Consider the following 14,756-nt stretch of genomic DNA (forward strand, 5'->3'; position numbering starts at 1 on the left):
TGCCACCTGCCTTTTAAAATTGTAGTCGATCGGATCGAAGTGGCACGCCAGCGGGTAAGTCTCCTGCTCCATTTTAACTGGTACCCTGCTGATTTCCATTGAGTGGGGATTAAAATTCTGCCCCTCTCCCACCCCCCTCCAATAAGTCTGTAGGTTAGAACGGCTAATTATAAATCATCGCACACAATCGGATCAAGTAATAATAAATTAGATCTTCATTTGTTGCTTTATCAATTTTACAGAATGCATATATATCAAGCATTGAGGTTTCCAGTAATTAGCTGGAGACTATTTCTCAGTTACCTCACAGTGACAACTACAAAGTTTTTAATATGCACAGCTCACCATACATCAGGACTGAGATTTGGCATTTGCCAGCACAAAAATACGTCACAGCAGTTATTTAAGTAAAATTAAACGAGTATATGTTACAAATAAGAAGTTACATGGGGTAATTAGAAAACGACAGTCTGGTATTGGGATTCAGTCGGCAGTGATAAACCACTGACTTTTGCTGTTGCCAATGCCCATGAAACCTCCTAATCCGATTACTGGCCTGCAATCACTCCAGGTTACCATTGTCCTCCAGTTTGATTAAAACTCTGTGTAATCAGTGTGATAGGAATCAAAACTGTACAGTAAAGAAAAATAGAAATAATCTGATCTGTATTCCATTAACAGTTTAAACACATCAATCTAAAAGCCAAGTTGCTAAAGATTGTTGAAATCATTGTATATGTTGCACCCTTCATGTGTGACTTTTGGACTGAATTTTACATTAATGGGAGAATGGACAGCAGTGTCTTGGGTAAAATCAGTTTCTTGACTATTGAGTTAACAGTTTGGTTAAATGGGGCGGGGGCAGAACTCAGTGCAAGGGGTGTGGTACATTGCAAAGGCTGCAAGGAATCGGAGAACAGAAAAATCCAGAAGTCATGGTTGATTTAGTGTGATGACAAGTTATGTGTTTTTAAAAACACAGGAGGAAGGAAAGTTTGAGGACGGTGAGGTCATTATGAGGTCCTGGCAAAGAATGAGTTTGAGTAGAACACAAATACTCTTCAGTTTGCTGGATACAAGATCAACATTTCTTTGGCTCACTTTTCATGAAGCAATACTTCACTCCTCCACGAAGTGAACTGAGGCAACCACACAGTAAATATCTCGTCAACTACAATGATTTCCCAGCATTCATTTCTGGGTGTGAAGGGTTCATAACTTAATTTGCAATTGTTGTAGGATCTTTCATACTTAAGAACTGCTGTAATTCGTCATTGTCAGTGAAATAACCTCTTTCTCTGTAAAGAAGATTGGACTAACTTCAGTCTCCTGCAGTGTGTAGCTCTTTGAGTTAAAGCTTAACCTAGTCTCAATCATCCTTCTGGGCCCTCAATTAACACAAGTATGATAACAGCCTGGTACCAGATATTATCGTTGCTGAAGAGATAAAGCTAAAAGACGAGGAATGTAAGTCTGGTATTCAAGAGTTTGTAAATAGAGACCAAAATGATTAATATTCAGCTACTAAATACGCAAATAGCTGTTGAAATCTCTGAAGTCACTTGGAAGTACTTGTTATTTTTTGAAATTCCTATCTTTGTAACCTGCTCCACCTCTAAAACCCAATTCCCTCCCTCACCCCGCCCTCACCACCCCCTGAGCTCTCCATTCCACTGACTGCCTTATTTTGCATTCTTCCCTCTTTTGCCCCATTATTGTTGGCCATGCCTTCCAGTCTGGAATTCCCTCCCTAAACAACTACGCCTCTCCACCTCCCTCTCTATTCCCTCTATTCCTTTAAGGCCCTCTTTTAAACCATCCCTTCCAAATAAGTCCATCTCTCGCTCAGTTTCCATGTTATTTTTCTTTTGTCTCTGTAAAGTGCCTTGGGATGTTTTATCTACATTAAAGCTGCTATGTAAATGTAAGATGTTCATTGCAGACAATTGGAGAGCTCAATTGATCATAATGGGAATAGAGTAACAGGGGGGAAAATTATCTCCTCCTTTAAGGCGGTGTAATGTTCAGCCATGAACTCATTGAATGGCGGTGCAGGCTAGAAGGGCTGAATGGCCTACTCCTGCACCTATTTTCTATGTTTCTATGTAAGGCCTTTCCGACTGGGTGTAGGCCGATTGTCCGACCCATCTGGAATTGCCCCCGAGGTGGGGGCAGCAGAAACGGGTTTCTGCCACACCCCGTGTTTCCTCCCCACCCGACATACCGACCCCTTACCGCCCAGCCACGACTCTCTTCCGCCTCACGGGGGAAATTGCCCCATGGGAGCGTGCCCGCCACCGGTCGGTGCCCCCGACAGCTTCGCGCGGCAGGAAGCCGCTAGTGGCTGGGCGGTGCGGCCGTCTTTAATGGGGAGGGCGCACGGCCGCCATTTAATTCTAATTGTCGGCCGACTCTGCAGTCAGCTGACAATGGCGGCCACAGGTTCGGCCCAGTGGGCGCCAAGGAGACCTCGCTAGGCCTCGTAGCATCCTTTCCCTTTAAGTGAAGGGGAGGGACGGTGCTCCGCATCAGCGCGAGGGAACATGTCCGCGTCATGCTCAGCATGGTGCTGATGATACTGCCCTCCTTGCGCCCCTCTCCTGACTCGCTTCCCGCCCCCCCCCCCCTCTGCCGCTCCCAACACCGCCATGTTGATTTTTTTCCGGTAAAAGAAGGCCTTCTATTCCCTGCCCCGTCAATACTGACAGTAATTCGCCAGTTAATTCAAATTATCCGCCCCAAACGGGGCTGAGGGCAATTTTGACCCCGTAGTTTCTCTCAAGGCATTCCTTGATGTCGAAATAGATTGGAAATCTGAAAATAAAGTTTTGATAAGTTCCTGATAATTATCTGAAATTATATTTGAAGACCAACTAAGGTAGAATCTTTATTCATGTACTAATCCCTCCTTTATTCTTTCAAAGCTTTACAAGGGAAAGAAGAAAGAATTAGCACTTTTTAAAAAGTTTTCAATTTCTGCTGTTTTTCATCCACTTTTCTTATTTCTCTCTAATTTTAGGTCCTCTCTCTCTCTCCTGTGCACCGCCTCCTAGAAAAGCAGATAACCTGCTCCAAGGCCTCTGCCAGTGTCCCTGTGTAATCGTCTACTGGACATGTTGAATGAGTGCCCCGAAATAACTTCCTCTCCAACTTTCCCTCCCTTCCCCGGTTATTCCCCTATTCCTTAACTTCTGCTCAGCAACATGCACTGAAACATTCTAAAATCTGTCTGTCTTGTACTTGTGCCATCTGCCAATAAATATGAAAATCTCAGCAAGTGAAGCTTAATTGTTCTCCTCCCCTGCCTATATTCTGTACTGTTGCTGAGTTCTAATATGAGATGACGACCCTTTTTAAAAACATTGCCACTAATTTTTGTTCCCGTCCTATAGCTTCATTATAGAACATGATAGTCAAGGTTTCAGATTTCTTCATAACTGCTGCCAATGTCATTCTGTAATTGGCCAACAGGAAGAATGCCTCTGCAGTGGAACAAGGTGGGCAAATTCCAGTTTGCTTCTTCTCAGAGACGGCACTATTATCCGGCTGTCTGGTAATCTGGTCTGGCAATTGCAACCTGCAAACTGTAGATTGTGAAGTAATGATCTTTGCCATTGTATTACTAGATCAGCTCAAACATACTTCTTCTTTTCGTATCTTCTCGCTGTTGAACATGGTGAAGTAGTGGAAGGATTCGCAAGCTGATTAACAGTCCGACAGGCCACGCTAACGCTCCTTCCATGGCTGTAAACATCGCTCCCACACTCACACCCACACTTACTGGACATGAATATTTGCAGGCTGATTAACAGTCTGTCTGGCCGCGTTAACACTCCTTCCATGGCCGTAACCATCTTTATACCAGCCGATAGGGGAGTCAATCCTATGCAGCAGGAAGGTTTTATGGGCTCCCACAACCCATACGCTGAGGGAAGAGGGAGCGGGGGCACCTACACCCACTGGACGCGAGTATCCTACTGGATGTCAACCCATAATTCAGAGCCGGAGCTCCGACTCCACTCCCCGGCACTATCTAGAGTGGATTCGAACCCCGCACCATTTGGCCCAGAGGTGGGAATGTTACCACTGCACCAAAGGCTCACTCCAACATGCTTCTGTCCTTAACATAGAAACATAGAAAATAGGTGCAGGAGTAGGCCATTCGGCCCTTCGAGCCTGCACCGCCATTCAATGATGTCATGGCTGAACATGCAACTTCAGTACCCCATTCCTGCTTTCTCGTCATACCCCTTGATCCCCCTAGTAGTAAGGACTACATCTAACTCCTTTTTGAATATATTTAGTGAATTGGCCTCAACAACTTTCTGTGGTAGAGAATTCCACAGGTTCACCACTCTCTGGGTGAAGAAGTTTCTCCTCATCTCGGTCCTAAATGGCTTACCCCTTTTCCTTAGACTGTGACCCCTGGTTCTGGACTTCCCCAACAGTGGGAATATTCTTCCTGCATCTAACCGTCTAAACCCGTCAGAATTTTAAACGTTTCTCATTCTTCTGAACTCCAGTGAATACAAGCCCAGTTGATCCAGTCTTTCCCATGGAGTTCCCATGGACTTCAGAAGTGCAGACAATCAAATGACAGTGTTCTCTTGAAGTGTTACAGATAGTGAAACATTTCAAAACTGTACTCAAGACAGTTTGAAAGACCAGTAGAAATCTGAGTTTATGATGATCTTGGGCATTAGTGTTAAGTGTAATCTGTACATTAAAGATGGTGTGGAAAAATGAAAATTGTCTTAATGGCAGAAAAGTTGCTTTGTAGAAAAAGGAAACCAATAGAATTACTTTTTTCTTTATTCAGAGTAACAGAGAGATGACTGTTAATGTAGTTAGTGCTATTGGATCTGGGAGATTACATACCAGAAATACTTATTACTGATATCACACAGCACTGTGGTGAGATCACGTTTGTCCTTGGGAAGGACATTTTAGAAGGACAGATTTTCTTTTGTTGGCTTCCCAAAGGGCTTTGTTCCCTGTCCAATTTGAACTTAGTATTTCATTTAGTTTTGCTATTCCATGTACAGGAACTCGCTGTGAGTGAAGTCTTTGACTTCACTTCCAGCTTTGCCCTGAAAAAAATTAGGCCTGGCATTTAAACAATTGTTAACTACTGTCGATTGTACTTGACTCAATAAGCTGTGGAAAGAGGCTGCTCTGTCACATTTATCATATATGCTACTGTCAGTCACTATACTGTGTGATACTTACAATAAAACCTTGATTCATTCCCATGTTGGTGGGGACACCTCTGCTTCTAGCATCATTGGGACAAAGAACACGCTATTGAGAGCAACAGAAAAGAAAACGCTGATCAGCTATTGGTAGCTATTATGGGGTGATTTTAACCCTACTCGTAGGCAGAAACCTGGCGGAGAAGGGGTCAAAATCGCCCAGGCTCTTATTTGTCCGAAAACCGCCATGATCGCAACATCTGCAATTTTAATCTGCTCTCCTGAGCAGGCAGCAGAGACATGCACCCGGAACATGTCTGATGACATCATTGAGACCCGACGGTAATTTTAACTCCAGCCTGAGCAGGGAACCCACCGGGAATTAAAATTGGGGCCGATGGCCCCAAGTTTCCACATGATTTGCTCCTGATTTTTAGGAGCAACTGGTGTAGAACGGAGTATCTTAGAAATCGGAATTCTCGTCATTTAGTGTGCTCCAGTTCTAGTCAGTTAGAAGAGTTTCACTTTAGAACAGAATTTTTTTTTCAAAAGGGGGCGTGTCCGGCCACTTACGCCTGATTTCAAAGTTTTGTGAGTGAAAACTTACTCCAAACTAACTTAGAATGGAGTAAGTGAAGATTTTTGTACACTCGAAAAAACCTTGTCTACACTTTAGAAAATCAGGCGTAGGTTAAAAATCAGGCATAGGGAATAGTGGGGGGGGGGGGTGTTTAAAGGGAAGTTTACAAACATTAAACACTTCAGTTTTACAAATAAAGAGCCATCATCAATAATAAATGATAAATACATCAATAAATCAACCAATAAATCAATCAAAAAAAATTTAATAAGAAATAATTATTTTTTTTAAATCTATAAATAAAACATTTTCTACTTACTGACTGCAGCACCGGGAGCCCTCCAACAGCGTGCTGGAATGCCCCCCCCCCCCCCCCCCCCCCCCCCAGTGTGTCTCTGTCAGTGTCTCTATCTCTCTGTCTGTCTGTGTGTGTCTCTCATTCTCTGTCTGTCAGTGTCTGTGTTTCTGACAGCGAGGGGAGGGGGAGAGGGGGGAGCAGAGGGAGAGAGGAGGGGAAGGGGGGAAGGGGGAGCAGAGGGAGGGAAGGGGGAGGGATGGGGGAGGGGGTGAAGGGGAGAAGGGGGGGGGAAGGAGATGTGGGGGGAAGGAGATTTGGGGGGGGGGGGGGAGGTGATTGGGGGGGAGGGGGAGGGAGGCTGAACGGGCCGGGCCCGAGACTTCGGGCAGGGCCCGTCCCCAGCACCAGATTTACAGGTAGGTGGCGTTGGGTCGGGTCGGGGGGAGCATGGCTCGGGGGGGGGGGAGAGGAGGAGGGAGGGAGGGAGGTCGGTTCGGTTCAGGTCGGGGGGAGGGAGGGAGAGTCAGGTCGGGGGGAGGGAGGTCAGATCGGATCCAGTCCGGCGGGCGGGCGGGCGGGAGTCGGGTCGGTGTCGGGTCCGGTCCGGGGGTAGGGGGGGGAGCGGGAGTCGGGTCGGGGGCGGGGGGGGGTGGGGGATGCGGGAGTCAGGTCGGTGTTGGGTCCGGTCCGGAGGCGGGAAGCGGGTGTCGAGTCGGGTCGGGAGGAAGCAGGAGCTGGCTGTGGGAGGAGCCTTATTCATGCAGCCCCAGTGAGGCCATTGGGCCAGGGCTAGGGGCTGCGTGCTTCAGCCCCTCCCACACAGTTTTGGGCTCCTGGAGCTACTGTAGCACGCATGTGCAGAGGACCCTGCACTGTTTTCAGCGCAGGAACCTGACTCCGCCCCCTACAGCTCCTGCTGCGCTGCGCCGAGGGCCAGAGGACCTGCAGGGAGCTGGAGAATACGGAGGTTTCTTTTAGGCGCACTTTGTGGCACGAAAAACGGGCGTCCAGGTCGGGACTGCGCTGTTCTAGGCGCGGCTCGAAACTTGGGCCCAATGTATCTAAAGAGACAAGTGGCAGAGGAGAAGGTGGATAGAGAAAGGGAGTTAACACCCTGAACAGGCCCATGATGAATACAACCCAATGCAGCTGGTAAAGTCATAACGTATCATATGTCAGCACTCGTATACTATATAAGGAAAACAGGGGGCACTCACCAGTTGACCAAATCGAGCAAGGCGAAAATTCATTCTACTGAAAAATAACGCTGTATTACCTACCTTTTTAGTATGGTATTTTTTATTTGAATGTAGCTCATCCTCCACACACAATAGCTTACTCCTCTTCTTTTCTCTCCGCAACTTCAAATTCTTTGGCCTCTTTCATTTTCTTTTATATTTGCGTTTTCATCTCAATCTCTTACACCCTTCTCCATCGAAGAACTGAAATGTATGGCCTTACATATAGCGTGACTCAAGAATTTCCATGTAAGGCCTTCAGGGGACCAAGTCCCACCATTTCCTCCCTTTTAGACAGCATCTTATTAATTATATACAAATCATGATCTATATTCAAAAAATGAGGAGAGCTGCACTGAATGTATCCTAAGTGATTAAAAACAGACAAGTAACAGAAATACTTGAGACTCGGTTCTTCGCTAACTGACAAAAAAGCATTGGAACTACATAAAAGCCCTCTTATTTCAGAGTCCATGGCGGGGGATCGAATGGATGGACGAGCTCCTATGCAGCCAATGGAGGTAAACGATCACAATGGAGTTGGTTACACAACGAGGCAGCCAGCTAGAACCCTCCAACGGCATCACACCATTCAGACAAGTGACGATGCTTATGTATGTACAAACCATTTTTATTATGTTGTATAATTAACTGTTAAATGTCTGATTATTACCTCTGCTTTACAGTGTAGTACAAAAAGTATGAGCAATATTTTGATTCAAGATTAATTTGTTCCATTTCCTGTGTTTTTAATATTTAATATTATTGAACAAAAAGGGAGAATATTTAGTGAGTTTTAAACAGAAACAATGGGGTCTTCAGATATGCAGAGTCTTTTATTGTCTCGGCTCTGCAAAAACCCAGCAGTAATTGCTGTTAACTTCAGTGCATATTTGTGACTGGGGAATCAGCAAAAATAGGGTTAAAAGAATTTAAAGGATCAGGATATGGCTGTTTCAAACATGGACAAAAGCTTTCTCTAAAACTCTACTCTTCAACTGTGTCTTCACCCCTAACCAATGTTCCCTCTAATTTTTATTTGGGTGCACGGTCCCTTTAATAGGCTGCGCAGCCCATTCAAACTTCCACGCATGTGCATTTTTTTGCATTGTGAAGCCGGCAAGTGATCTGCTCGGGACCTTGAGACAGCTGTGCGGGCATGCAGCTTAATGGGAACATTTCCCCCAAACCTTCCATTCTGCCTCAGGTGACCCTGTATGTTTCCCTCTGTCCTATGAAGTTTCTCAGAGATGTCTGTGTGCGAAACACTGTAGGAAGTTGCAGCAATTTAAATAGCTAACGAAAGAGTCCGTTGCATCAAGCAAAAAAAATCAAATGTGTGAAAATTTAAGATGAACATTCTTTTGTGTCTTTTTTTGTGTTTTAGTTAAATGGTCAGTAGTGATGATCAGGGAACTGAGTTCATCTCTCATAGAAACATAGAAAGTCGGTGCAGGAGTAGGCCATTCGGCCCTTCAAGCCTGCACCACCATTCAATAAGATCATGGCTGATCATGCAACTTCAGTACCCCATTCCTGCTTTCTCTCCATACCCCTTGATCCCTTTAGCCATAAGGGCCACATCTAACTCCCTTTTGAATATATCTAACGAACTGGCCTCAACAACTTTCTGTGGTAGAGAATTCCACAGGTTCACAATTCTCTGGGTGTGGGCAAAGAAGGTTTCCAAGCCCTATGATGTCACTAATATTCTCTGTTTAAACAAAAATACAAAAGAGGAACATCTTTATAGTTTTTTTGAAGGGATAAAGTACTGATAGTGCTGCTTATTCCTTAATTTTACAGTCCCAGTCTACATTTATTGTCAGATTTAACTTTGCTTTTCTTTCCTTTTGCAGGATCAGGCGGAACCTTCAGGGATGAGTTTATTAGCTGGAAAGGTGCTTAGCTCTGCTCGTATGTCAGATGTTGTTCTTAGCCAGTCATCACTCACAGGGAGCCAACAGCTACAGACCAGAGAGAATAAAGGTGAAAACTTCGAGTGTGCTAATCCGTAATACAAACACAAATTAAATACTTAACGTATTGATAGGCATATAACCCACCTTTGAATATAGGCTGCACCAACTCAAAACTCTTTTGCTTCAAGGTCAAATATGTGCATTAATAATTACTTAAATTGTCTTTGCAGTGGGGAAGGTGCAATACTCTATACACTCTGCTTTTGCAGAAGACTTGATATTTTTGTAGAGATGACATTAGTTACATACTACATTGCACATAAACTATATTCGCTATTCAAGAGTGATTTCGAGAGAATGGTCTTGTGTGTAACAAACTACATTGTCATCGTTCATCTCCATGGACAACATAAAGGGTTTTGTGTCGATTCAGTCTCCACTTAATTGACTGCTCTTCAATTTTTAAGCTTCGTGGTTATGATTTGATTGAACAAAATAATCTAGGAAAAATTGGGTTTAATCGGTAAGATGTTTTATTTTAAAATGTATATTGTCCTGAAATTTGCTTCATACTAGTTCCATAACTCATTTGCCTAGGTAGTGGTGTGAGTCTTTCATGAGTCTAATATTTCATTCCCACTAAGGAATTTTCAGGATGACAATTATGTATAGAGAAAAGAAAGAAAGATTTGCATTTATATAGCACCTTTTGCGACCTTAGGATGTCTCAAAGCACTTCACAGCCAAAGAAGTACTTTTGAAGTGTAGTCACTGTTGTAAAGTAGGAAGCAGGGCAGCCAATTTGCGCACAGCAAGCTCCCACAAACAGCAATTATCTTCTTTTATGATGTTGATGAGGGATAAATATTGGCCAGGACACTGGGGATCACTCCTCTACCTTTCTTCAAAATAGTACCATGAAATCTTTTACGTCCACCTGCGAGAGCAGACGGGGCCTCGGTTTAATGTCTCATTCGAAAGACGCCAACTCCGATAGTGCCGCACTGCACTGGAATGTCTGCATAGATTTTAGTGCTCAAGTGTCTGTGGGCCTTGAACCCATGACCTTCTAGCTTGGAGAAGATAATGCACCTGGCTGAGCCACTGGTTGACCCCTCAATTATCATGCAACTAATAATATTATGAGACCTGTACTGGAATTGTTACCTTTCTATATTATATAATGCTTTTATTAGACTGTCAGTACAGAATGGTAAAAATAAAAATAATTTAAAAGTGAAAAAGTAGCAATGAACTAAACACCCGTTGAATTATTTTTAATCGCTAGTGTGAAAAAGACGATTCTTTTTAGCTTTGTGTGTTATTTCTAAAGCCAGTAAACAATGTGCATCAAAGGCAGGCCAAGAATTCAATGTGAGATTGTCAAATTAAAAACTGAAAGAATGACTAATAATGTACATGCAGATTGCTAGAGATGGCTAATTATGAACAACCCCGACTGAATCTTCTATAACTTGTATGGAGCCAAGGTGAGAGCACATGAGTGACGGGATGACATTGAGTTCCAGATCTTGCCTGAAGTGCTGTAGGGAGATGTCTCTCAACAGGAAGGGAGGTATAATTAGAATAGGTGTGACTGACCCACACTTTTATGCCTTGCAGGAGCTATTACATCACTGTAATTGGCTCGAGTTGGTAATAAGTTGCCTGCTCATCCTGTGCATCAGAGGGTGTATGATCTCTTGAACTGCAGGAAAGGCACAACATCAGATTGCCTAGCCCCATCAAAAAAACTTCAGTTGAAACACAAAGTAGTAGTACTTTTCAAATAAGAATGAAAATATCTTTTTTGATCAAGCTTGAAAATAAATATTTGCTTAGGCTTGCTGGGCTTGTGGTTTTGATGGAACATGGGCGAATCTGTGGAATTTGATCCCGAAACACTAATTAAAATCCTGCAATTCCACATAATAAAAACAGGATTTGACTTCGTCAATCGCTCATAAAGTAGTGGATCTAATTATGAACAGCTGGAATTGGGAAATGTGATCACCAAAACACTGGTAAGAATTCAGGAATTCCATGCTTCTGCAAATATGACCAGCAGCCCTCACTGTAGCTGACACTGGTCTGTGTGAAACACTAAAAGATTTGAGTTTAAATGTTTTTTAAATAACCTTCTACTTGGCTTTTTTCAGAGTGCGATGGAAGTTCACAGAGTTCTGCTGATCCAAACCCAGGAGAGGGTTCACCACATTCAAACAGTTCCTGCTGCTCCGCCAAATGCATCACTGAGATCCTGAAAGAACTGAATCCACCATTTGACAACAAACTACTCACCTACAAACACCCTGATTTGGCCTTTGGAATGGAGCAAGCTGGAGTGTAGTGGATACTGAGGTGAGAGACAACACTGCTGTACTGAGGGCAATGTGTGTGATTGGCTCGTTTATAGTTTCAGTCGTTTTATTGTATAAGGACATATTTTTGTTGATGTTTCTCATAGGGTTACAGTGACATTTTTACCATCAAAATAAATGTGGTGAAAACAGCATTACTTGTAAAATAAAGTTATTCCTACAAAACTAACATGAGTTCAGAGGCATATTGTCTACGTGGAAATATACATTACAAATACACTTTAGCTACCACAATAACATAAAATAGAGTCATCATATAGTAGAGCAAAATATCAACCCTTGTGGTATCAGTTTGCCTGGCTAGAAATTAAATTCTGTGTACTATTTTGTGGCAAGAAAACTAAAGTATTTATTCTAAATGTTTTCCAATAAGATCCACAGTTATATAAAAACAGAAGATCAGTGCTTCCCTGAGGCTCAGTGGGTAAGTTCACTGTCCAATGTGACACTAGGCCATTAATACGAGGAAGGTCCCAGGTTTAATCCCAGGTCTCTGCTGAGTTAGAATGCACTTGGGCAGGACAGCAAAAGGAGTGCTGTAGTTGACCTTGTGAATGTGATAAACCTAGAGATGTGAAACAAAATCAACTTGTGGTTGCTGTCCTGTCCCCCTTACTGGAAAGTTTGGATATGTGTACATCAGTTGGGAACAAGTTGAGCTTAGCTTTGATGTACTCAGTGGGGCACTGATATTCGCACCCTGTTACTGTTTTCTAAGATCTGTTTTGCTTTTCCATACTTTAAAATTATGTCTTGTTGCCCAATTAGCCCAACTAATCTTGATATTCTGGATTCACGTTATCTATTTAATAATTTATATATCTTTAATTAAAAGAAAGAACGACTTGCATTTATATAGCGTCTTTCACAACCTCAGGATGTCCCAAAGTGCTTTAAAGCCAATGAAGTACTCTTGAATTGCAGTTACTGTTGTGATATAGGAAACGCGACAGCCAATTTACACACGACAAGCTCCCACAAACAGCAATGTGATAATGATCAGATAATCTGTTTTTTTAAAAGATGTTGACTGAGAGATAAATATTGGACAGGACATCGGGGACAACTCCCCTGCTCTTCTTCCAAGTAGTGCTATGGGATCTTTTACGTCCACCTGAGTGAGCAGTCGTTTAACGTCTCATCTGAAAGACGGCACCTCTGACAGTGTAGCCCAATTAGGTATAGAAACAAAGAAAATAGGTGCAGGAGTAGGCCATTCGGCCCTTTGAGCCTGCACCACCATTCAATAAGATCATGGCTGATCATTCCCTCAGTACCCCTTTTCTGCTTTCTCTCCATTCCCCTTGATCCTTTTAGCTGTAAGGGCCATATCTAACTCCCTCTTGAATATATCCAATGAACTGGCATCAACAACTCTCTGCGGTAGGGAAGTCCACAGGTTAACAACTCTCTGAGTGAAGAAGTTTCTCCTCATCTCAGTCCTAAATGGCCTACCCCTTATCCTAAGACTGTCCCTTGGTTCTGGACTTCCCCAACATCGGGAACATTCTTCCTGCATCTAACTTGTCCAGTCCCGTCAGAATCTTATATGTTTCTATGAGATCCCCTCTCATCCTTCTAAACTCCAGTGTATAAAGGCCCAGTTGATCCAGTCTCTCCTCATATGTCAGTCCAGCCATCCCGGGGGTCAGTCTGGTGAACCTTCGCTGAAATCCCTCAATAGCAAGAACGTCCTTCTTCAGATTAGGAGACCAAAACTGAACACAATATTCCAGGTGGGGCCTCACCAAGGCCCTGTACAACTGCAGTAAGACCTCCCTGCTCCTATACTCAAATCCCCTAGTTATGAAGGCCAGCATGCCATTTGCCTTCTTCACCGCCTGGTGTACCTGCATACCAACTTTCAATGACTGATGAACCATGACACCCAGGTCTCGTTGCACCTCCCCTTTTCTTAATCTGCCATTCAGATAATCTGCCTTTGTGTTTTTGCCCCCAAAGTGGATAACCTCACATTTATCCCACATTATACTGCATCTGCCATGCATTTGCCCACTCACCTAACCTGTCCAAGTCACCCTGCAGCCTCTTAGCATGCTCCTCACAGCTCACACCGTCACTCAGCTTAGTGTCATCTGCAAACTTGGAGATATTACACTCAATTCCTTCATCTAAATCATTGATGTATATTGTAAATAGCTGGGGTCCCAGCACTGAGCCCTGCGGCACCCCACTAGTCACTGCCTGCCATTCTGAAAAGGACCCGTTATCCCGACTCTCTGCTTCCTGTCTGCCAACCAGTTCTCTATCCACGTCAGTACATTACTCCCAATACAATGTGCTTTGATTTTGCACACCAATCTCTTCAAAAGCCTTTTGAAAGTCTAAATATACCACATTCACTGGTTCTCCCCTGTCCACTCTATGGACCAGAGTGCAACCTACATTTTTGTGCTCAAGTCTCTGGAGTGGGACTTGAAACTATAACCTTCTGAGGTGAGAGTGCTACCAATTGAGCCACAGCTGACATTAATCTTTCTAGACTAGTCATTCCTCAAAACGCATCCAATTGGGATGCTTATTGTTTTCCTCCACACCTTTTGAAACAGCTATATTTCCTTTTTATAGCATGGTGGCCAGACTTGAACACTAAAATCCAAGTGTTGTCTGACCATTGAGATCTCAGCATGACCTCTAAATTTGATAAAACAAAAATGAATAAGATTGCAAAATTAGAAATGCTTTGGATTTGAGGTAATTTATTGATAGCTGTTTTGTATTTTGTTTTCAATACTATACTGCAGGATTATTTTAAAATAACATTTCAGGGGAAGACTGCAGTTTGGTTATACATTTACTTTTAGTTAAACAAATATCTAATTGGATCAGACCGGTCGGTACTTGAATTTAATAATTCCCACACATCATATTTTCACCGCCAAAACTGTGTGAAGAAATGCCAACAGCGATGAAGGGAGGAATGGTACGCAATTCGGGCAAAATCCCAGCCAAGATATATTTTTATTGATTTTAGTAATCATGGTTTTAACTCAAGCATTATAAACAGAAACTTCACTCATCTATTCAAATTCTAATCAGGATTTTTTTTTAATAGAAAATGTTAAAAATACACAGCAGATCTGTCAACTTCTGAAAAAAGATAGCCACTTATAAGAACATAAGA

General features: G+C 43.1%; 1 protein-coding gene across 4 annotated transcripts in view; it reads left to right on the plus strand.

Moving 5' to 3' along the window:
- sik3 (SIK family kinase 3) overlaps window positions 1-14,756 on the plus strand; it is a 391,943-nt gene that overhangs the window by 374,132 nt on the left and 3,055 nt on the right. For 3 of the 4 annotated variants that reach the window (XM_070894468.1, XM_070894470.1, XM_070894469.1), the window contains 3 exons: window positions 7,777-7,922; window positions 9,168-9,297; window positions 11,390-11,591. In XM_070894468.1, the coding sequence (XP_070750569.1) occupies window positions 7,777-7,922; window positions 9,168-9,297; window positions 11,390-11,580 (467 nt within the window). In that variant the 3' untranslated portion in view covers window positions 11,581-11,591. Of the gene's footprint in view, window positions 1-982; window positions 1,040-7,776; window positions 7,923-9,167; window positions 9,298-11,389; window positions 11,592-14,756 lie in introns of those variants that run through there. The other variant, XM_070894471.1, reaches the window with a different exon arrangement.

Source organism: Pristiophorus japonicus, chromosome 11 (genome assembly GCF_044704955.1).
Source record: "Pristiophorus japonicus isolate sPriJap1 chromosome 11, sPriJap1.hap1, whole genome shotgun sequence".
NCBI classification, from domain to species: domain Eukaryota; kingdom Metazoa; phylum Chordata; class Chondrichthyes; family Pristiophoridae; genus Pristiophorus; species Pristiophorus japonicus.